At 40.2% G+C, this 22,534-nt stretch overlaps 1 protein-coding gene across 3 annotated transcripts in view; it reads left to right on the top strand.

Annotated features, from left to right (window-relative positions):
• The window catches only part of FAR1 (fatty acyl-CoA reductase 1), a 65,885-nt gene that overhangs the window by 19,769 nt on the left and 23,582 nt on the right, over positions 1–22,534 (top strand). For 2 of the 3 annotated variants that reach the window (XM_075927847.2, XM_075927845.2), the window contains exons 2-9: positions 2,614–2,808; positions 7,657–7,832; positions 12,396–12,575; positions 17,393–17,570; positions 18,867–18,911; positions 19,002–19,129; positions 19,595–19,662; positions 21,612–21,783. In XM_075927847.2, the coding sequence (XP_075783962.1) occupies positions 2,620–2,808; positions 7,657–7,832; positions 12,396–12,575; positions 17,393–17,570; positions 18,867–18,911; positions 19,002–19,129; positions 19,595–19,662; positions 21,612–21,783 (1,136 nt within the window). In that variant the 5' untranslated portion in view covers positions 2,614–2,619. The remainder of the gene's footprint in view (positions 1–2,613; positions 2,809–7,656; positions 7,833–12,395; positions 12,576–17,392; positions 17,571–18,866; positions 18,912–19,001; positions 19,130–19,594; positions 19,663–21,611; positions 21,784–22,534) is intronic. The other variant, XM_075927846.2, reaches the window with a different exon arrangement.

Genomic DNA, 22,534 nt, shown 5'->3' with positions numbered 1-22,534 from the left:
GTTCTGCGCATGTGCAGATCGCCCGAACCCGGCTCTTCCGGGATGTAACCTACTCGCCACGGGCGAGTACTTTACATAGATTGTCGAGCCCTGGCCTTGAATGTCGCCAATGCAGCAGTACACTCCACTGCAACCTCAATAGTGATGTGCAGAGCATCTTGGCTTCAAGCTGCTGGGGTTCCAAGAGTTGCAATCCAAAGTAGAGGACCTCTCATTCAATAAACAAAAATTGTTTGCGGAGAAGACCACAAGTCCTCCACAAGTAAAAATTCAAGAACAATCTTACGTAAGTTAGGGATTTACATGCCATCATATTGCTGTAATCTTTATTCACCATACCAGAAGCACTACGACTTCTCTTATTCTTGGTACCAACAGAGGGGTCTCGACCAATCCTGTGCGAGACGGCACCCTCAGAGGAGATGTTGGCAAAAAACCACACTGCTAACCCAACAAGCAAACAGCAGGTTTGTGGCATTGGTAGAGGGCATGTAAGACTTCCATCTTAGATGTTCATGCCACAAGCAGGTTCCCATTTTTCACCACTGTTTGAGACCATTCTATCACCATTGGGCCACCATCGCATTGGACCACTGGGTCCTTGAGATTGTGGCATCTGGCTACACATCCTATTTACATTCCCCCTAACTTCCCCACTCTCCATGTCCCTCTTTGGGACCCCTTTCATGAAGACCTATTAAAACAGGAGGCCCACTGGCTCCTTTCCATCGGAGCAATAGAGGGGTCACCAGATGAGTTCTTAAGCAAGGGCTTCTACTTTCACTACTTTCTCACAGAAAAGGACATTCTCGACCTTCGCAAGCTCAACCGATACCTTTGCAAGCAGTGGTTCAAAATGGTTATCCTAGGATCGATAATCCCAGCCCTGGATAAAGCTCTCAGCTTACAAGATGCCTGTTTCCATGTCACCATCCATCATACTCACAGATGGTTCCTTCAATTCACATTAGCAACAGAACATTTCCAGTATCGTGTCCTGTCATTAGATGAGTTGGAGTGGAAATAAGAAAATCCAAGATAGATAGATAGCAAAAGCAGTTACCTGTCAATTGTAGGACCTATGTTAATGAAGCTAATTAAGTGGGTTGGATGTGTTCCATTAATAGCTTTTGATGTGAAAATGCCCATGTGAAAGGCTGGGGAAATTGACTTTATAGTGTGTTAATCAGTTATTGTCTCTGTTCAAGCCCAAGGAAACGGCGTCAAATTTGTATCGGAGGTGGCAGTGCGGGATAGCAGGGGGCTCACCAGAAGTGAGGTGGGGAGTGCGCTGGCTCTGCCTCCGAGGACTATCTAATAGTTATGTAGCTGCTAATATTTGAGTTACACAACTATTGAATTACCTGCTATCTATTATCCCTAGTCCGGCCCCCTCTTTCATGGTTTGTTTTCCTTTATATCATCCTTGTCTGCAGCGGGAATTCTTTTCTCAGTTCAAAATTTTCTCACTCAGTTCAAAATTTTCTCACCTTAAGTGGAGAAGTGCCAAGGTTGTGACACAACTTTCTTATTTCCAGTCTGAATTTATTCATGACTAGTTGTGCCTGTATTGTCCTCTAGCTTTAATAACTCTTTACCTTTCTTGCTGTTTATCTGTGGCCACAATGTATATCTGAACAAGCCTATCTCTTCTCATAAACAAGCCATCCAATCCCATGAGCGAGCATCTTAGTAACACTTCTCTTCAACTGTCCTAATTTAAATGAACTCTTTGAACTCTTCTTGAGTATGGGTGACCAGAATTGTGAACAGTGTATAAGATGAGTTCTCACTAATTCCTTGTACAGCATTATTAATATTTGTCTATCTCTATTGGAAATGGCTCGTCTGATGCATCCTAGGATGACATTTGCCTCTTTTGTAGCTGCATCATATTGGTGATTCAAATTCAGCAGTGTACTAGAGTTTTTCCTCCCCCTGTTTTCTTCCACCTGATGAGCCTTTAATTTGTAGCAGAACTGCTTAATATGAATCTTTTCAAGCCAGCAGTTGGCATGCTAGGGTCCTGTTTTAAGTGATCATTTTTTCACATATCCATATGCGATTGTGTAATTAATGATCTCACCTTTAAATTTTCTGTAGCAGCCACCCAGTTTTGATTGGTCCTATGGATGGTTACTTAAAGTGAGTATATACAATTTCTGCAGTACATTGTGCAGTTTCTTTAAACCTCTATCTAGCTGTGGAGATAGAGGTGGTTTGTTTCACTTCATGATAAAATTGTTGGTTAAATACCTAGAGCTGGTTCTGAATAACCAAAAGTGAAGTGAGAAATTGGGTTGAGGCCAGCTATCCCCTGGAACTACTTCCAATGAATGTGGCGGAGGGAGAAATCTTGAATTGTGCCATTAGCATGAATCCAGATTGTGAGAAGATTAAAAAAAAATTCTGTGAAGTGCTTCTAAAATTTGACATTTTCCCTAAAAAAAAAAAAATTAAGACCTACTTGTGTAAGGAAGGAGTGGATATCAAGAGATGAATTCTACTTTCAACCATAGGACTGAATGTTCCTATCTTTGCATTATAGTGGAGTTACAGTTCTGGAGGTCTGCATGAAGGGACACGTTTTAATGTATGCTTTTAAACTTTAAGGTCATAATGGTATCCATCCCAGAATACTACGAAGGAAAGAATGTCCTTCTCACGGGGGCTACTGGCTTCATGGGAAAAGTGCTTCTGGAAAAGCTACTGAGGTCCTGCCCTAAAGTGAAAGCGGTTTATATATTGGTGAGACATAAAGCAGGACAGACACCTCAAGCACGAATGGAAGAAATGATAAGCTGTAAGGTATGTCTAAAACATCTTTTTGTTAAGTCATTAAAACGTGATACAAACCTCCTTTCTCTATTGTAAAGAGATGATTGAAATGGTGAGCAAGTCTAACATGTTGGGACAGGTTTTTTTGTTGTACTCATTTTCAAGTAACAGCTGTAATATTGATAATGAACTAAATATTAGGGTTGCATTTTTCATTTTATGGGAGGGTGATGTGAGACAGCATCAATAGCCTTATTAAAGTCAGGGTATGCCACATCTTCTGGTTCACCCCATCCACAAAGTTACATTGTCAAAGTTGTTAGGTCGGTTTGACACTGTTTTTGATGATCCATGCTGACTATTGCTTATCACCTTATGTTCTAGGTATTTGTAAATTAATTGTTTAATTATTTCTCTAGGTACTGAAGTCAGGCTGACCTGTCTGTAATTCCCTGGGTTGTCCTTATTTCCCTTTTTATAGCTTAGCACTATATTTGCCTATTTTGTAGTCCTCTGGAATCTCCATCTTCCAAAGATAATTGCTAATGTCTCCTATCTCCTCACTGAAGTCTTTGAATATTCTGAGATGTATTTCATCTGGCCCTGGTTGACTTGAAGACTCCTAACTTATCAAAGTAATTTTTAGCCTGTTTTCTTGTTACCCTTTATGTCCCTGACTAGTTAAATCTCATTTTGTGCTTTTGGTCTTTCTAATTTTGTCCCTGCATACGTGTTGTTTGTTCACTTATTCTTTGTAATTTGACCTCCATTCCTCTTTCTGATAAGTGAAGATCTCCTGGGTAAGCCAGATTGTTTTCTTGTCAGTCTTCCTGTCTTTTCAATTCAGTAGGATAGTTTGCTCTTGTGCTACAGGGTTACTGGTTAATTCAGGCATGGCCAGATGTCTCACAGAATCCATAAAAAAGGCATCCCAGTGTTTAATATGGCAAGACTGTCTGCAAAAACCACAGGAGTCAGCATCAGTGCTTCAGCTTGAGCTGAGAGGCTTGTGTTCAGGGCCCTGCAGGCTGGACATGAGGAAAAACTTCCTACCTGTCCTGGTGGTTAAACACTGGAATAAATTGCCTCAGAAGGTTGTGGAATCTACATCACTGGAGATGTTTAAGAGCAGGTTGGACAGACACCTGCCAGGGATGCTTAGATGGTGCTTGGTCCTGCCCTGAGGGCAGGGGACTGGACTTGATGATCTCTCGAGGTCCCTTCCAGTTCTAGTGTTCTAGGATTCTTTAATAAAGTCTCTTTTTAAAACTGCCAACACTCCAACTATTTTTCCTCTTAAATTTACTTCTTATGGGATCTTATCTACCAACTCCTGGGGTCTGCTAACATCTGCCTTTTTTTAATCCATTATATTGTGCTGTTTTTTTCTTTCCTACCTTTCCCTGGAATGACGAATTCTACCATTTCATGATCACTTTCACCTAAGCTGCCTTCCACTTTCAAAATTCTCAACCAGTTCCTCCTCATTTGTCAAAATCAAACCTAAAACTGCCTCTCCCCTGGTAAATTCCTCTGCATTCTGAAATAAAAAATCGTCTCCAATACACTTTCAAGAACTTGTTGGAAGGCAGTAGTTAATAGACAGGGCTCGACAAATAATACAATCTACTCACCTGTGGCAAGTAGATTGCAACCCGGAAGAGCCGGGTTCAGGCGATCTGTGCATGTGCAGATCGCTGGAAAGCGCGGCTGGCGAGTGGGGCTTTCCGTGGATCGGTGAGCCCTGTTAATAGATAGATATCCTTACAGGTTATCCACTCAAGGCAGGAACAAGGTCCCTAAATGAGAGGAGCCTCGGTTTCTACTTGACATTGGGGCTCAGTTGTGGGGAGAAGTGGTTGTTTACCCTTTTTCCCCATAGGAATGGGTAATGGAGGAAATCATAAGTTCCCTTTTCCTGATGGAAAAGGGCAATCCTGAAATGCATCTTCAGTCAAAAACCCCAGATGATTTGCTGTTGCGCATAGTTTGCTGAGATGTGAATTGCTGAATTATTTTCCATGGTGTTCTCCTTAGATGCCAGCACTAAATCACGGGCAGAGAGAGACAGTTTTGGGTGCCCCATCTCAGTCTTGGTGTGCTGTGAGGCATACAGTGAACTTGCTCATTTTCCACTCTTTGCTCGAGTTGTAGCATTGTGCCACACCCTTCAAAGCCTACATGTTCTAGTCTCTTCAACTGAATTAGTGCAGTGTCCACCATCCTTTCAGTTTGACTGATTCTGCCAGTCTTGTGGTTTGCACCACAATTCCAGGTTTGTTTATTTTTTTTTTTTAAGTCATACTCCCAGGCCTGTCAATTCTCACCTCCCTGTCCTGATCTCAACATTTTGTGACTATCATATTGTGGGCCACCCAGTTAGTTCTCTGTCTCAACCCTGGCCTTGTGTGTTAGCTTGTGCCAGGAGAGAATCTTCCCCTTTTGCACATTCTTCTCTGAACGGTACCCATCAGCTATTGCTTTGAGTCTGTGGCATACATTGAACAAACATCTTCTGAACATTTTGGGGTGGTCATGTGTCAGGATACCCATGAAATTTACGCCACAAAGCCTGTTCCAGCTCTGAATAAAGCATATCAGTTTTCAAACCAATCTGATTCTAGTGAATTTAAAAGCACCTTGAAACTTCACTTACAGCCTGGAGTGGAAGTATTGTGTCTCTTTGAACGACTACTGGTATGTAAAGTGTTCTTTGGAGCTGTCATGCACCCAACACTGTAAAACCCTGAATGAGAGATTTGCTTGATTGTTTAGAAGTTGAAGCTTAGGCTTGGCCTACAATAGGACTTTACATTGAATTTAGCTGCATATGGTCAGTTTTTCTAGATGACTTATTCACATTGCCAAGCTTGTCACATCGAGCTTCAGAGCTGCTGAAGTTAATGTTGGTTCCTCCTTCTTTCCTGAGGAGTAATGCTGCTCCTAACCTTATAGGGTCAAGTTTGTAAGTGTAAACACAGTGTTAGTATGCCCCAAAGTAGTACAGGTTGTGCATCCCTAAACTGGGACACTCTAGTCGGGCAATATCTGTGGTCCAGCAGGACAGTGGATGTTCCTGGACCACAGAGCCCAGGAACAGGGAGGTCTGGGGTGGGGAGAGAAGGGGTGACTTAGCCAGGAGTCCTGGGGCCAGGGAAGGGTTGGAGGGGAGGTGATGAGGAGTTCTGGCCCTAGTGGCCAAGGAGCTCCAGGGACAACTGCAGAGCCAGGCAGCTGTGGCGCTTCATCCCTGTCCGCAGAGCTCCAGCTGTGGCGCTCTGGCCCCCCTGGCAGCAACTAGAGAGCCCCCGGGGACTGGGACATCAGCAGGGTAGCATGGGCCATGAGGGAAGGGACCTTTCCTGGTCTGGCAAATACTTTTGATTGTGACCGGTCAGGTTCCGAGGGTGCCAGACCAGAATGTCCTAACCTGTGTTTGAACAGCGTACGCTTATTTCACCAGTATTTGTTTTACAAAGTTAAATCAAATTATGCCCCCTTCTCATGTGAAACACAACCTTGAAAGCTCAGTCTACAAACAATACTTTCAGTAATAGTTGGTACCTTACTGGAGGCTTCTTGCATTTTTGTTAATGTGATGTTGGATTAAAACATTTTGATAATGGTGTTCTGTTCAAATTGTTGGTAATTTTAAATCAAACTTCATGTCTGACTGGGATGTTGACATAAATGCTAAGGTTCTGTTGCACTGATGTATTAAAACGTGGCCTATGGAACATCCATTACTGTTAGTTGGTTTGCCCCTGTAAATTTCCTGGACATCTAATGGGTCGGGGGAGACAAGGATTTTGTATTTGTATGTAATACACCAAATAGATGATGGTAATCCATGTGAAAAAATACAGATGTGATTAACACATTTATTGTGCCTCTTTAAAAGCCCAATTTAGTAGGCAGATGAAAAATGAGGACTTATTCTGACTTTCAGATTCCTTTAGCAATCTTAAATCTTCCTGATATAAATGTAGCCGTGTTAGTCTGGTGTAGGTGAAACAAACAAAAAAAAGGACTATGTAGCACTTTAAAGACTAACAAGATGGTTTATTAGGTGATGAGCTTTCGTGGGCCAGACCCACTTCCTCAGATGAAATAGTGGAAGATTTGATCTGAGGAAGTGGATCTGGCCCACGAAAGCTCATCACCTAATAAACCATCTTGTTAGTCTTTAAAGTGCTATATAGTCCTTTTTGTTAAATCTTCATGTGTCTTTTGAAACGACCTGCAAGAGCAGCGTGTGTCCTTTTAGCTGTGAAACTTTCCTCAGAATCACATCATGGCAGTGTGTTCATTCTTGGGTCAGCAACACATCTTCTGGACCTAATTCATGGAATTAAAGACTGATGTTTGGAGTACTGTAGGTCTAGAAATGAGTAGTATACAGTGAAAAATAGCCTGGAATGTGGTGTTTTTAACTCTGAAAGGGCCAGATATGATAGACTGTAAGTTAATTACAGCTACTTCAGTTAATTTTTAGAGGCTGTCTTTGACTCTGTTGGAGTCCTGAGTATATGGACTTACGAGACCTAAACAAACTTAGCTTTAAGGACAGGAAAAAATAGCTCAAAGAAAATTTTAAAAATATGCATCATGCATGTTCAGCTTTACCATTAACTTGGAATGACCTGCATAATCCATTGGCTGCTCTGCCAATTGCATAATTTACCAGTCCCAGCTCATGTTGATATTAAAAATATGATGGCAAAATTTCAATTCATATATGCATTATATTTGAAGAAGTACAACTCCATTTTATAGGCAGAAATATGTATAGATATCCCTTCTGCTACGTAAATTAAACAGCTCACTTCTTAAAATCATTGTGAATTTTAATTTTTAGACCTGATTTTCTTTTGACAGCTCTTTGACAGGTTAAGGGATGAACAGCCTGAATTTAAAGAGAAAATAATTGCAGTTACTAGTGAACTTACGCAATCTGAACTGGACCTTAGTGAACAGGACAAAGAAAAGCTCATAGACTGCATTAATATTGTATTCCATTGTGCTGCTACCGTCAGGTTCAATGAAACGCTAAGGTGAGTATAAAGCTTGATATGAAGAAAACTAAAGTAGCTGAATTATATTAGTGTATTCTGCAAAGGCACCAGCTTTAAAATAACACCTGCAAAATATTATTTAAAAAAATGGATTTTTTTTTAAAGTTTAATTTTGTGTGCTGGACATCACTGCGTATGTGGTCAATTTTTCTTTTGCTTCTCTAAGAAAACAAGGATACGTAGAAAAACCGATATGGAGATCTGTGCCTGGTCCTAGGCTTGACACAGGCACAAGACAGAGCAAGTTAAGTAATGTTGTTGCTTGTACTGGCCTTGACAACCTTCATGTGTCCTGTGTACTCCTGCTGTGATGGCCCCTGATATAAGTGTAGCTGGTAGGTAATAAATGAATGTGGATGGGTCAGATTAAGATGCATTTGAACTGAATCAGCACCCATTTTATGAATCATCTCATACAGAACATGTATCTGTGTAATTTCAGGGTCACAGGTAAGGGTTCACTGAGGGGGAAAAATGTTCTCCTCCTGAAGGTGTAAGGATAAAATTCTAGCCTTTGCTTTTTCACTTGACAGTGGGGTCAGAGAATCAAAAATATGCTTAAGGGTGAGTGCAGCGGAAGAAAGAAAATGTGTGGTAGTGGTGTAGAAGGAGAAAGTTATGACAGAGGGGAATAGCAGCAGTACAAAGCAGTGTGTATGGGGAGGAAAAAAAAGGGGAAGAGTGAGGAGAGAACTACTAGGAATGCTTCTGAGATTAGATTGAGGGAAAACTACTGAATGCTTAAGACCGGGGTGAAGAACCTGAGGTCCCGGGGGCTGGATGTAGCCCCTGGCTTGCCTGGATCCGACCCCCAAGGCTCCCTTGCCTCTAGCATTTGGGAGCTTATGCTGGTGCTTCATCTCTCTCTCCTCTCCCCTCCCCCCCCCACCCCATGGGTCTGTGCACACAGAATCTACTAGCCTGGGCCTCTCTAGGTCTGGTGGTATGCAACGGGCATGTGGGGAGTTGCCACATCAATGAAGAGGTTGGGTTTTTTTTTGTTTTTTGTTTTTTTCCCCTTGTGTGCAGCCCCCAGCTGAACCAAGCAAGGTTCTCCACCCCTGGCTTAAGAAAAATAAATTTGTAGAAGAAAAGGACTAACACCATCAAAAGAGATAGGTATATTCATTTTTAGCATAAAGGTTTTTAATGTTGAAATGTTAGCGTATTTTTTTGCTTAGGAAAAGATTGCTATAGGAGAAACCTCTTTTCAATTGGGATGGAGGAGGGAGAGAGACTTGGCTATAGAAGACCAAAAGGAAGGTTAGGAAACCCTGATTTCTGACTTGTAGGCTGTCTACTCTACAAGGTTTTTGTGTAAAAACGATCGGTTTTGCATGAAAACCGGTGGAACGTCCACACCTCAAGCGCGTTTTTATTCAAGAAAATCGACAGAACAGAGGGCTTTCACTGGTAGAGTTATTCCTCTCCTCATGAGGAATAACTCCTTTTTTGCGCTATAGCTCTTGTGCAAAAAGGCAGGTGTGGACGCTCTGGAGAGGTTTTTGCACAAGAAACCCCTATTGGCAAAAGCACTGGTGCTCTGATGGCCATTCTGTGAATAGCAATCAGAGCTTTCTTGCGCAAGAGTGTCCATGCAGCGTGGATGCTCTCTTGCGCAAAAGCACATCGCCTTTGCAATGCGCTTTGAGGTCTGGACATGTTTTTGTGCAAGAACTCTTTCGCAAAAGGCTTCTTGCGCAAAAACCCTGCAGTGTAGACACAGCCCTTGTGGTATACTGATTGTGGCCTTCTAGGAATGTGCTATGACAAAAATGAGCAAGTCACTTTTTAATACTGCCTTCCCACAAATTCCTGTAATTAGGTAGGCCTCTTATGTCTCCAACATGAGAATTAGCTAAAGAGCTAGGTTTACAGAGGCCTTAGCTGAAAAATCCATCTGGAGTGGGGACATAATGCTAGGGCTGGGAGAGACCTCAGGAGATCATCAAGTCCAGTCCCTGACCCAAGGCAGAACCAATCCCAACTAAATCAACCCAGACAGGACTTTGTCAAGCTGGGACTTAAAAGCTTTAGGGATGGAGGTTCCACTCCTTGTCTAGGTAACCCATTCCAGTACTTCACCACCCTCCTAGGGAAATATCAAAATATCATTCCTCCTCATTTGGTCACCACTGAGAACAGTGAGGGTCCCAGAACTGGATACAGTACTCCAGTTTTGGCCTCACCAGTGCTGAATAAAGGTGAATACAGGCAGTCCCCGGGTTACGTACAAGATAGGGACTGTAGGTTTGTTCTTAAGTTGAATCTGTATGTAAGTCGGAACTGGCGTCCAGATTCAGCCGCTGCTGAAACTGACCGCCAGTTCTGACTTACATACAGATTCAACTTAAGAACCCCAAGCTTCCCCGAGTCAGCTGCTGCTGAAACTGATCAGCGCTGATTCCAGGAAGCCTGGGGCAGAGCAACTCTGCCTCGGGCTTCCTGTAGTCAGCACTGGTCAGTTTCAGCAGCAGCTGACTTGGGGATGCCTGGGGCAGAGCAGCTGGGGTGCTGCTGGGTTGCTCCAGTAGCACCGCTCCTCGGCGCTACTGGACCAACCCGGCAGCACCCCAGCTGCTCTGCCCCAGGCGTCCTGATTCAGCCACTGCTGAAACTGACCAGCAGCGGCTGAATCAGGACCTGGGGCAGAGCAGCTGGGGTGCTGCCGGGTTGGTCCAGTAGTGCCCAGAGTGGCGCTGCAGGACCAATCGGCAGCGCCCCAGCTGCTCTGCTCCAGGGTCCAAAACAAAAGCCTGGTCTGCTGGGGGGGGGAGGCACACTAGCCGCGCCCCCCCCCCCCCCCAGCAGACCAGGGACACAGGGAGCAGAGCCGCAGCGGCAGCGGGGTGCCGCGCCTCTGAGGCTTTGCTCTGGCAAAGTCTCAGAGGCGCGGGACCCCCCCGCGGCTGCGGCTTCAGTCCCGGTGCCTGTGGTCTGCTGGGGACCGTCCCCAGCAGACCACAGGCACCGGGACTGGAGCGGCAGCAGCGGCGGGTTCCCGCGCTTCTGAGGCTTGGGTCTGGCAAAGCCTCAGAAGCGCGGGAACCCGCCCGGTGCCCCTGGTCTGCTGGAGACGGTCTCCAGCAGACCAGGGGCACCAGAGCAGCTTACGAACGGGGCTTTCTCGCCCCGGAGCTCCTGCACAAGACACCCCATGAATAACATGATGCCCATCCTACTCCCCTTCTAAGAACCAAACACAACCATATCATATTGGGTTATTACCTGAGCACTGTTGCAGTTCCTCAGACCTGCTGAGGAACAAACCCGGACAAAGGGTGCACTGGGGCAGTATTGCTTTGAGGTTGTTTATTGGCACAGATTCTTAAGGGTAAGGTGATACTCTACCATCTGAGTCAGTGCTTGTAGCCAACTGGGTATGACTCCCTGCCTTCTCCTCCCCTGGCGTCTAGCTGGCTGAACGTACCTCTCTGCTTTCCCCCTTCCCTTCACCCTAGCTCTCAGTTATGATTTACGTTAAGCTCTTTATTATGCCTTCTTGTTATATTCTTTGGTATGTCAAGCAATGCAATTTATAGTTAGGTTTCTTGTTACTCGAGGCCATGCTTTGCCTAAGAACCATATTTCTTAATGTATCTTTATGAATGTGTGCAATCTGTGGAATGAGTGTGGAAGTGTGAATGAGAAACCCAATGAAAAGACAGTTTATGATTTGTAACTTTTTATGACGAACAAAGACCCTGCAAAGAGGATAAATTAACTGATGAGTGGCAAGAAATCTCTCTTGGACAAGATGCAACAGCACAGTAGAAGCCTGGGTCCGGCCCAGAGAAAGTAAAGCCTCCTGCAGATTTGAAGGAACCTTATATCCGAGTCTCTGGGAAGCTGACAACTGGCCATCATTCCAGCCACTTGTGAAATCAGAAGTAATCTACACTGCACTTGCAGCCTGCCTCCAAACTGCCAGCATGAATGTGGGTGGGTGGGGTGGGTGGGTGTGTCGCCTGCTGAATTGCTGACACGAAGTCTTTGGGGACCGCCAGTTGAAGTATTGACCAGGGCAGATCTTGTTTAGGTTGGTGTGTTGACAGCCTGATGTGGATAGTTCTACAGGTTGAGATATGGTGTCTTACCCAGTATCAATAGATAACTACATGTGAGGGTCAGATGAGAAGAAAGCAAGAGAAGCTAGCAGTTACAGATTGTCGTTATTTCGCTCCCTTATTTTTAATGGAGAAGGCTTTTGTTTTAGGAAAATGAACTTGTATAACTTGACTTAGGTGTCTGCCATGTAACCTGAGGAATTTTAGATGGCCCATGTAGGGGCACAACCAGAAACTGAGATTGAAATTAGTGAAGACTAGGCTGAGTATTAGGAAATGTTGTGGATTTCAGTGTTACAGATTCTAAGACTGAAAGTCTTTCAAGGACAGTAGTGCAAGCCATTATTAGGCACATCTAAACATTAACTGAATAAGATGTGGGAGAATGTGAATAGTCCCCACATGGGACTTTTCACCTCAGTTTATGATTCTCTACCATACTTACTCTTCTTCATTTGTCTATTTTCTTCAACAGAGATGCTGTGCAGTTAAATGTGATTGCCACACAACAGCTCATCATCTTGGCCCAGCAAATGAAGAATTTGGAGGTGTTCATACATGTTTCAACAGCATATGCATATTGCAATCGAAAGCACATTGAAGAAATCATATATCCACCCCCTGTTGACCCCAAGAAACTGATAGATTCTTTAGGGTATGTTTTGAATCTTTATATTTTTTCCTCGACTAATCCATACCCACCTGCTTTGCTCTTCTCCAGTACTATTAACAGCATAAAAGGCTTTGAAAAGCATAATACAAAAAAACTACACACATTGATGAGGCAATTATCTCCATTTTACAAAAGTGGAAACTAAGGTATAGGAAGGTTGTGACTTACTTTAGGTCATTTACTCAAGTAAGGACAAATATCACTCTATTTTTCCATGCAGAGTATTTCCCCCTCTGATAATAAATGGTCGCTATATCAAACTAGACATATAAATAGATGCCAAAAGTTTAAAACCCCAAGCACTGGCAATCCTATAAAACTCCCTCAAGTAATCCTATACAAAAAGATAGTGTCTATTTAGCAATTCTGTATAAAGTTAAATGTCTGTAGCGTAGCATAGAAATGAAATATAACAAAACTTAAAGTTCAAATTAGGGTTGTTAAATTTAGTTTAATCGACTAGTCGATCGATTTTCCATCCACTAGTCAATTAGTTAAGTGGGAGAACGTCACAGCAGGGTTAGCTCCCAGCCTGGGATCTAATTAATTGGCTCCTAACTTGATCTCTAAAATGTAAGGTGGTGAATGGCAGTGGGTAGAATCTAAGGAGTACACAAGTAACCTTGATATAATTACTTTTTTAAAAAAAGCTGAGGTCATAGAAATATTGTGGTACAGGAAGAAACATTTTTGCAGGAAGGCTTTTACATTTTTCTTTATTTTGGAACACTAAGAAAGGCTTGTAGAAAGACTACCTATCTGAATCTGAAGGCATGGGTTAATTTCTGTTTCTCTTTATGCAGCTAGTTCAGTGTTGACCAATTTATATAAAATTAAACTGGGAATTTAAAAAAAGGAAAGCATTTTTTTGTCTTCCAGTTCATGCATAAAATGGAGGTATGAAAGGATGAGAGATCCTAGTTCTAAAGTGTTTTAGCCCCTTCAAGTTCAGCTTACTACCTACAGATAGCTATTCCTTTGTTTAATAATCAGTTTCAAATAATTTTTAATAAACTTTAGTTTTAGGTAAAGGTGCATTTGTGATAGTTTATTTGAAACAATTTTAAAAGGTTAGTGTATTTTAATTGAATGTCACTTTCTCTGCATATGGAGTTTGACACAAGTCATCTGTGTTTTTTTAATCAAGTGTAAAAAAAAAAAAAGTTTGATGCAATTCTTAATATAATAAAAAGTAAAAAATTAAGACTAAATATGTTAAGCTATATAATTAGTTTAAATGTGTACTTAAATATAGTCACCTTCTGGCCACCAAAAAGTATAAAGGCTGAAGCTAATTAAAGTTAATTGCAATAAATAAAGGTAGTTGGAAATCTCATATTCTAATGGTTACCAACCAGAAGACTAAAAATTTTTTTTTAGGGAAAAATAACTAAAATGCAAAAGATGATTAAAATAAATTTAAATCATTTTTTGCTGATTTCCTGATTCAAATCATGATTAAAATTGGTGACTTTAAGTGATGTAAGTCCTTTTATCCTGTGTACAAATGCATATCAAATACCGTGTGCATTTGGTACCTGGTCTCATAAGTAACTTCATCTTAATTTTTAACGTTGACATTGGGAAATCCTGCTACCATGCATCATTATGTATAAAGGGCAGTTACTCCTGTGTTCCTCAGACTGGGAAGGTTAGAGAAGTATCTTTCAGCATGACAATTATTTAAATGTGTAAGTAACTCTGGGAATATTTAATTAAAAATACTTTGAAATACAATAGAAATTGCTTATTCAATGAAAGGTCTCAGCATTGTGTGGAAAGAAAGGAAGAAGAATGCATATTTTTCAGATGAAATGTTGTATGTCACAAGATAAATTTAGGAACATACCATCAGTAAAAATAAAAAATTCCACACTTCACTGAAGTGTATATTATGTTCCAGTAACGGTTTCAGCCCATAGTTCTGTTCAGTGCTTTTTTTGTGTGTTTAAAAAAAAAAAAAAAAAAGAGGTGCCGGTATTCTGGGGTAAACTTGTTCAGCTTCCCCCCCACCCCCCAAAAAAAACCCCTGAGGGCCAAAATGCGGTCGCAGCCCCTTTAAGAGCCACAGTGCTGCGCTGGGAGCCAGGAAAAAAAAGCTGCATATTCTGGGCAGGCTTCCAGCAGGAGCCAAACCACCCCAGGAAAATAGGTGCCAGAACACACGGGGGAAATCCCATTCCTTTTCTGTGGGCTGGGAAAATAGGTGATGGTATGCCTTTCTGTGCAGTACCATCACAAAAAACCCCGCTGGTTCTGTTGGAGCCTAATGATTTGACACTAAATATCACTAGATATAATAGCCAGCAGAAATGTCATATGGCCTTTTTTGATGTGACTCCCCTGAAAAATATCTGGAATTAATTAGACCAGATTATGATACGGGCTTTACATCATATACATATGTGTTCTCAGGTAAACTGAAAGTATTGTCATATAGAATAATTGATCATTTTTTGGCACAGGAACAAGGTACTTGGCTAACAGAACACTTATACATCTATTAGTAGTTATGGGAGCTATATATTGGTTGAAAATAGATTGTTTTTCAGAAATGCAGATCCAGAAACCAATGCCTTCAATGTTACTTGAGTATTGTAGTTAGAGGAGGACTTGGGGTAGTTTATGCAGTAGCAGACCAACCAAAATTATCTGGAAAGAGTTGAATTCTGCAAGCAGTTATCCAAGAAGGGCAAACACTTCAGGATGTGGAATAAAGCATTGGGAGAACTGAAAAAGAGAAGAGGATATGGAGTCATTTGTCTGGCAGTGCAACATGCTCTCCTATGCATGCATACTGCAAATATGCTCTGAGTGTGGGTAAAAGTGAGTCGCTTTTTGAAGGCCACTTGAACCTATATTGGGCTGCAAGTGAAAGCAGCAGGTGGGGAACCTGCAGCATTCAGTAAATCTGTGAGAACACAGGTCAGTGTGCAGACAAGCTTTCGTTACATATCGCCTAGTATGATTTTACTCAGTATGACCCTATAGTTATAGGAGGGCTGATTAGTTCATCTTGCGTGCTGTGTTGTTTGGGGAAAAAAAACTGTTTAACACAATCACGGAAGAACCAAGAATATTGGGAAATGACTTAATGTTTATAGTTGACATGTATGGAGAAAGGGGGGTAGGCAGAAAAATGTGGCAATATGAAATCTTGAAAATGGCTGTCTCTTCAGCTATAATTAATGGACTAAGTTCACTAATGATGTATCAAAGATGCACGCTATTTCCCAGTCATCTTGCTTGTTTAAAATAAAAACAAAAAGTAGTTTTTAAGTTTGCAAGCAGTTTTGGGATTTTACTGGGTATCACATTATTTTGTCCTGTCAATCTTTGTATCACTGTCTTTGAACTATAAACCACTGGAAATGTGCATTCAGTTGTGGTTTTCTTGTACAATGATCTGTTGCTTTTGAGAGATCTTTTATAGATCAAAGAGATTTGTATTTTCTTTTTATATTGCTGTTTAATAAAAAATCCTAAATTCTTCCTCCAAAAATCAGGTTTTTTAACTAGATTCATAAAATAAACTTCAGTTTCTAGAGCGCATTGCAAAATGTTTCTAAACATATTGGGGTTGGTCTATATAAGAATATTTTTAGCAGAATAACAAACTATGCCATTGCAAGCCCTTATTTTTAAGTACACTTGAAAGTTTAAATTATGCTTGTACCCATGTTGCGTTGGGGCAAGTAATTTTTAAATCTGTTTTAAGTGTGCCTCTACGTTGGCGTTTAGAAAGTTTGCACCAATAAGGCTAAATTGTTTATTAAACAGCCCTCACACTGGAGGTGAGTAAATGGTAGAAGAACTGTACTGAAAGAAGGGTTTGACATTAATTTCAAGAAACCAAAGGCTGTTCTAGATAATCAAAGTGAACAGTTAAGGGCTAAATCCTAGTATTGTTCAACTCTTAATTTTGCTTCTCATAAAATCCAGCATTTTGGTTTCTAAAGAAAGGAAACCATTTGTAATTAGTGAAATCTCAAGGAACTGCAGATTTCAGAACTGAGCTTGGTGTAAGTTATCTGCTAAACCTCACTATTGTATAACCTACATATATGCTTGCCACACCAGTGTCAAAAGTTCTGATTTATCTGAGGACTTATTTTTTAGAGGTGTTACTTTTGTCCACTTTAGTGAAAATTGGTGCTAAGCATCTCTTAAAACCCAACACGCTGATTTTTCAAAGTTGCTACTGATCTGGTGTTGGACATTAGGGCTGTTATGCCATGTCTACGCTACATGGAAGATCAACGCCGCTGTGGTTGATCTTCCAGGGTTTGGTTTAGTGAGTTAGTGAAGACCAATAATTGGAACTAAAAAGGCACTCCCATTGGCATCAGTACTCCTGCTCCTCATGAGGCATAAGGGAAGCCAACGAGAGTGTTTGCTCCCATCGGCCTCCCGCTGTATAGATGGTGATTTAAGATGCGGCGACTCCATCTATGTAATTAACATAGTTGTGTATCTTAAGTCAACCTTCCCCTTAAGTCTAGATGTACTCTTACAGAATTTTGAAGTGGCAGGAGTAAATTACTTCCAAATCTCTGCTGAATACAACTTGTAAAAAAATTTACCGATAAGCACTACAGCAGAATTCTTTGCCTTGCTGTCTTTGTTTACATTGCTTCTGGTGGAACTTTACAGCTTCAGTTTGTCTTATTTTTGTTGCTTTAAAAGAAATGAGTCAAAGTATTTTGCTTGATAAGTTATTTTTCCAATTTCTCTTTCTTTCTTATACTCCTTTAAGTTAATTGTAGAGTAACTAAAACTTTGTTCTTTTGATTCTTTAGGTGGATGGATGATGGTCTAGTGAATGACATTACTCCGAAACTGATAGGAGACCGGCCTAATACTTACACATATACAAAAGCCTTAGCAGAATATGTTGTGCAGCAGGAAGGTGCAAAATTAAACATAGCTATTATACGACCATCGATTGTTGGTGCTAGCTGGAAGGAGCCTTTCCCTGTAAGTCTTTTGAGCTTCCCACGGAATATTCTACAATCTATATACTTCCATATATTTCTAGTCCTGTACCTTATCCTTGCTAGGTCTATATTGGTAGGGAGCTAGTTCAACACTCCATAGAAATCAGAGGTGAAAATTTGTCACTTGTGGATAGCAACCTGAGTTATAAAACTGCCTTGTTTAGTTGACAGCTTTTATGTAAGAAAGCCATTGATTTAAAGGATAACTTACTCTTACCTCTGGAATATATGGGCCTATCAAGTGAATTAAACAATATTTGTTAAAACACAGGGAGAATATATTTAATTAGAACTAGTGGAATCAATATGGTGTTATTCTATATATATACACAAACGTTACGCTTTTAATTGTTCATCTAAAACTTTTTCTGATAAGAAAGCCTAAAGTAATTTTGACTTCAGTTAAGTTCTTTATGGGTACACTGAAGCTCTTTGAAGTTTCTCTCATCAGTTACTTCCCATGACTTCTAAGAGACTAAAACACATATAAGACCTGGATTTTTTTTATTTTTGCTTATGCCACTTTTCTGCTTCCTCTTTCTGGAGATGTCTTTATAGATCCATTTTCCCTTCAACCAGATGCCCTGACGCACCCTCTGTTTGTAGCCACCCTACATGACAGCCATAGAAAAGACAGTGTTTTGGGGTTGCTATAGCAGTTGCTACCTGAAGTTTCTCTTGGTGTGGGATGGTCCTCTTGTGATTGGTTTTGGTGCACTTTTCCTAACTCAGGAGAAAATGTGTGCCAAGATAAGTTGATTTCTCAAGTCCGTACAGATCACCAAAATCAGAGATGGCTTTCCTTTTTGGTACTGAATATGGGCACTACATATTGAGAGAATCCTACCTCTAGAAAATGGAAGGAAATATAATAATGGACAGTGCAATTGTTTAGCTGCTTTCCAATTGTGAAAAGATTTTCTGGGCAAAGTATGACTTCACTTCATAGCTACTGCTAGGAAACTTGCTTTGAACTATAAATGTGCATTACAAAATTATTTTAATCCTATCGTTTATTTCATAATATGCAGCAGCTCATTTTGAGGAGCTAGCTAAATTGTGTGTAGCTCTTTGGCTGCAGTTGTAGCAGCTGTTTAAAGCTCTGTCACAGGTATGCAATAGTGGTTTCAAATGAAAGCACATTTATATTTGTAACTTAAGTAGGAATAGGGAAGTAATATGTTGTCTGCTTGAATGGTAACTATAAATGTTTGTGAAATATGTTGAAATCAGTGAATTTCAACTGAGATTGCTTTTGGTGTTTTTTACCCAATAGGGATGGATTGATAACTTTAATGGGCCCAGTGGTCTCTTTATTGCGGTAAGTAAACATTTTAAGACAAGTATGTCTTTTCAAATAATGTGTAACCTTTCAGTATTTTATTGGTGTCTTCCATTTTTGTTATTTAAGGCAGGAAAAGGAATTCTTCGAACAATGAGAGCCTCCAACAGTGCAGTTGCAGATCTTGTTCCAGTAGATGTAGTTGTCAACACAACACTGGCTGCTGCTTGGTATTCTGGAGTTAATAGGTATAGCAGGTGACAGTGCAGTTCATTTTTAATTAGCCTGAAGAGGGGTTGTGTAATATTTCTATAAACCTAACCATCCGTTTAACTGCTAGTAGATTAATTGTTTTTCCCACAGTACTATGGAATTTAGGATTCAACCTATTAGCCCAATCTAGTCTGTATCTGGACAGTATCTGATAGTGTATTTAATCAGTTATGCAATACTGTAGACAAGGGAGTGGAAATTCCTTCATTATGGCAGTCAGTTTAAATTATAAATATTATAGAGTTAAAGCTTAATTATTTGTTTCATGAGAGACAGAACTGCTGGAAAGAAAAACATGAGCAGTGTGGAGATAAAATTATGGTGGTTGGTTGGTCTCCACTTTATCCAAACTCCAAAATTCAGGGGATAAGAGTGATTTGGATACATGATTCTGGTTTGGGTTATTGTCACAAATTTTAATTTTAACTAATTCTATCTGATTTTTTCAGACCAAGAAACATTATGGTGTACAACTGCACAACAGGTGGCACCAATCCTTTCCACTGGGGTGAAGTTGGTATGCTGCATTCTTTCTATATGTGTTCTCTTTAAACGTCAATAGAAAAAAGTATGAAATAATGAAAGACCCACAATGTGGCCATTAGCTAATATGTATTTCTAGAAATTTTTTGTTAGCAACTTGAGTAACTTTTTCTCTAAGAACTTGAGACCACTGATTTTAAAAAATTAGCATTTTTATAATCAGAAATTCCCCTGTGATACACTGCATAGTTGAAGTATTCCATCACTTCTTAATTTTATCCTCTGTTTCCTCCATTCACTGTTTATTTTCCTGGTCCCACCTTCATCTAAAATGTGGGAGTCCTATTTGCTTTCCTAATTGTTCCGTCAGCTTAATCTGCCTTCAGTTCATGGGTAGAGTGAAGAACTGCTCAGAGGGATCAGCAGAGACTCTGATGTTGTCACAACATTCGATGTTGGGTTTAGCAGCACTCTTGCTAAATGCATCTAGAACTTGGAGTTCTGTGTTTCTACAGTGCCTACAACAGTGGGCTCCTGGTCCATGACTGGGGCTCATAAGGACTGTGGTAACTAGGGATGTTAGATATCAGGTAATTGAGTAGTTGTGTAACTGCATGAATTCTCATTGGTTATATGACTACAGTATTTGATAATCCCTGGGGGTGGAGCCCCTGGAAAGCCCCCTGCCATCCAACGCTGCTGCCTCTGCTGCTGTTTCCTCCCTGCCACCCACCCTTGGTGTGAGAATGCATGTAATTGACAAGATTAACCTATTAGGTTTATTGGCTAATCGGATGTCAACATTGACATCCCTACTGGTAACACAAGTAACAAATAATAGAACAATAGCATGAAAGTGAGGTGGGTTTTGCATAGAGCAGCACACTTGAGAGGTATGATGGCAACTTTGCTTTCGAGTAGTCAGATTCATGTCATTATTTTTACTTTTAAGTAGTTACATGAGGTATCAAATATTATCTGAAGAGAGAAATAATCCTCTTGGCCATCTGTTTGCAATTCTTAACATTTACAATTACAGTCTAATCTGTTTCTAATAGTAAAATATTGCAGACCTACAATAAATGTTCTCTTTTCTTAAAATGAAAATGTAAGATTTCATTAAATTGTAAGATTTCTAATATTTTAATGCATATATTTATTGTTTTAAGCAGAATTTTTATTGTTAGGATAATATTTATTCCAAATATTTGTATACGTTCTATACAAACTGCCCCGTAGGTAGTTTAAAAGTAGATCTTAAAATTATCTCTGTACTAAATTATATATATATAAAACATAATTTCATCCATTTAATCTTCCAGACAAGTTGATTAGAGAACTATTGGTTTTTAATTAAATCACAGTTTAGTTTGTGGTAAGAACACATTTTTTCTGAAGAAACCATTGTGGAAAAAATGAGAGATGTTTAGAAAGCTGAAGCAAATGTGCCCAGTCTTGCATTTCTCTAACAGCTAAAATTCCTTTTGACCTCACTGAGTGTTGTATGTGCAAGAAATGCACAATAAAAGGAAGGGTTTTTTAAAATGTGAATCACTTGTTAAAATGTCTTTTGAAATGCAGGTCAAATGCTATGCTTAGATATACCTATGATCTGATTAAAAGGAAAGTTAAAATAATTTGTACTGCAAATTAGGTTTAAGATTGCTAAATATATATGCATGCAAAGCTATTTTAAAATTTACAACCAGAAGACTGAATATTGTTTGTTTGTTGGTTTGTTTTTTAAGTAAGAAAGAGGAACAGAGCATTAGCTGGAGTGCAGTACAGTGTTTAAAACAAACAAACAATGGAATGAGTGTACAAAGTACTTCTTGGGACAAAGTGGCAGGCCAATAGCAATTCAAGTTGAATAGTTTCATAATTTGGTAGCTGATGGGGGGTGACAGAAATGTTAGAAAAGTTTCATATTTGAAATAACGTTAGTAAGAGTTAAAAACCTATTACATAACTTTTCTTTCTCAGAATACCATGTAATTTCCACTTTCAAGAGGAATCCTCTCGAACAGGCCTTCAGACGGCCCAATGTAAATCTAACCTCCAATCACCTTTTATATCATTACTGGATTGCTGTAAGCCATAAGGCCCCAGCATTCCTGTATGATATCTACCTCAGGATTACTGGAAGAAGCCCAAGGTAATGGTGACTAGCTCTGATGTTTAAACAATCCCATGTTGATATGAAAAATGCATATTAATACTGAATTATTTTCCAGATTATGCTTGTTTATTAAGTTTGTCATCACTCTAAATGGAGAAACTTGAATTCAAGACTTCTTCCTCCCCACCAATAATACGTTGTCTGGGTGTTTGAGTTTGTGCTAGAATCTGAATAATCATTATGTCAGGATAACTTTTAATTCACTATCTTACTACAGGCTTTTTCTCTGGATATTCAAAATATTGTGAACCTTATTTTTTCCTACAGAATATTACCTAAATTTGAGTTTCAAGATGAATCCTTTAGAACAAGCACTAAGGCGCCCCAATGTTAATATCCGTTCCAACCCCCTTTTGCATCAGTATTGGACTGCGGTCAGCCATATACTACCTGCATTATTGCACGATGTTGTTCTCAGGTTGACAGGTCAGAAACCGTGGTAAGAAGGAAAGTGCTAAAAATGTGGTGGTGGAGGCTTTTAGAGATGCTGGCGCATGAGCTTTACTTTAAATCTACTAACATAAGTAATAACAAGCCACTGGCTGGGTATTCCAAAGGGAATGGTGACTGTCTGGGAAGAGTTGCCATTGAGCTGTACTTCAGGCTGGTAATGCTAGTCAGTCACTAAGCCCTAAGAATTGTCCTTCTCTGAGGTTGTTATTGCTCTTATAAGCTGAATATGGAGACAAACATTCCACAAGTCTGGCATATCAGTTTTATGTTTTGT

This window comes from Pelodiscus sinensis, chromosome 5 (assembly GCF_052426305.1).
Source record: "Pelodiscus sinensis isolate ZL-2025 chromosome 5, ASM5242630v1, whole genome shotgun sequence".
In the NCBI taxonomy this organism is placed as follows: domain Eukaryota; kingdom Metazoa; phylum Chordata; order Testudines; family Trionychidae; genus Pelodiscus; species Pelodiscus sinensis.
Note: the sequence above shows the minus strand (reverse complement) of the source record. Positions and strands in the feature narration are given on the sequence as shown.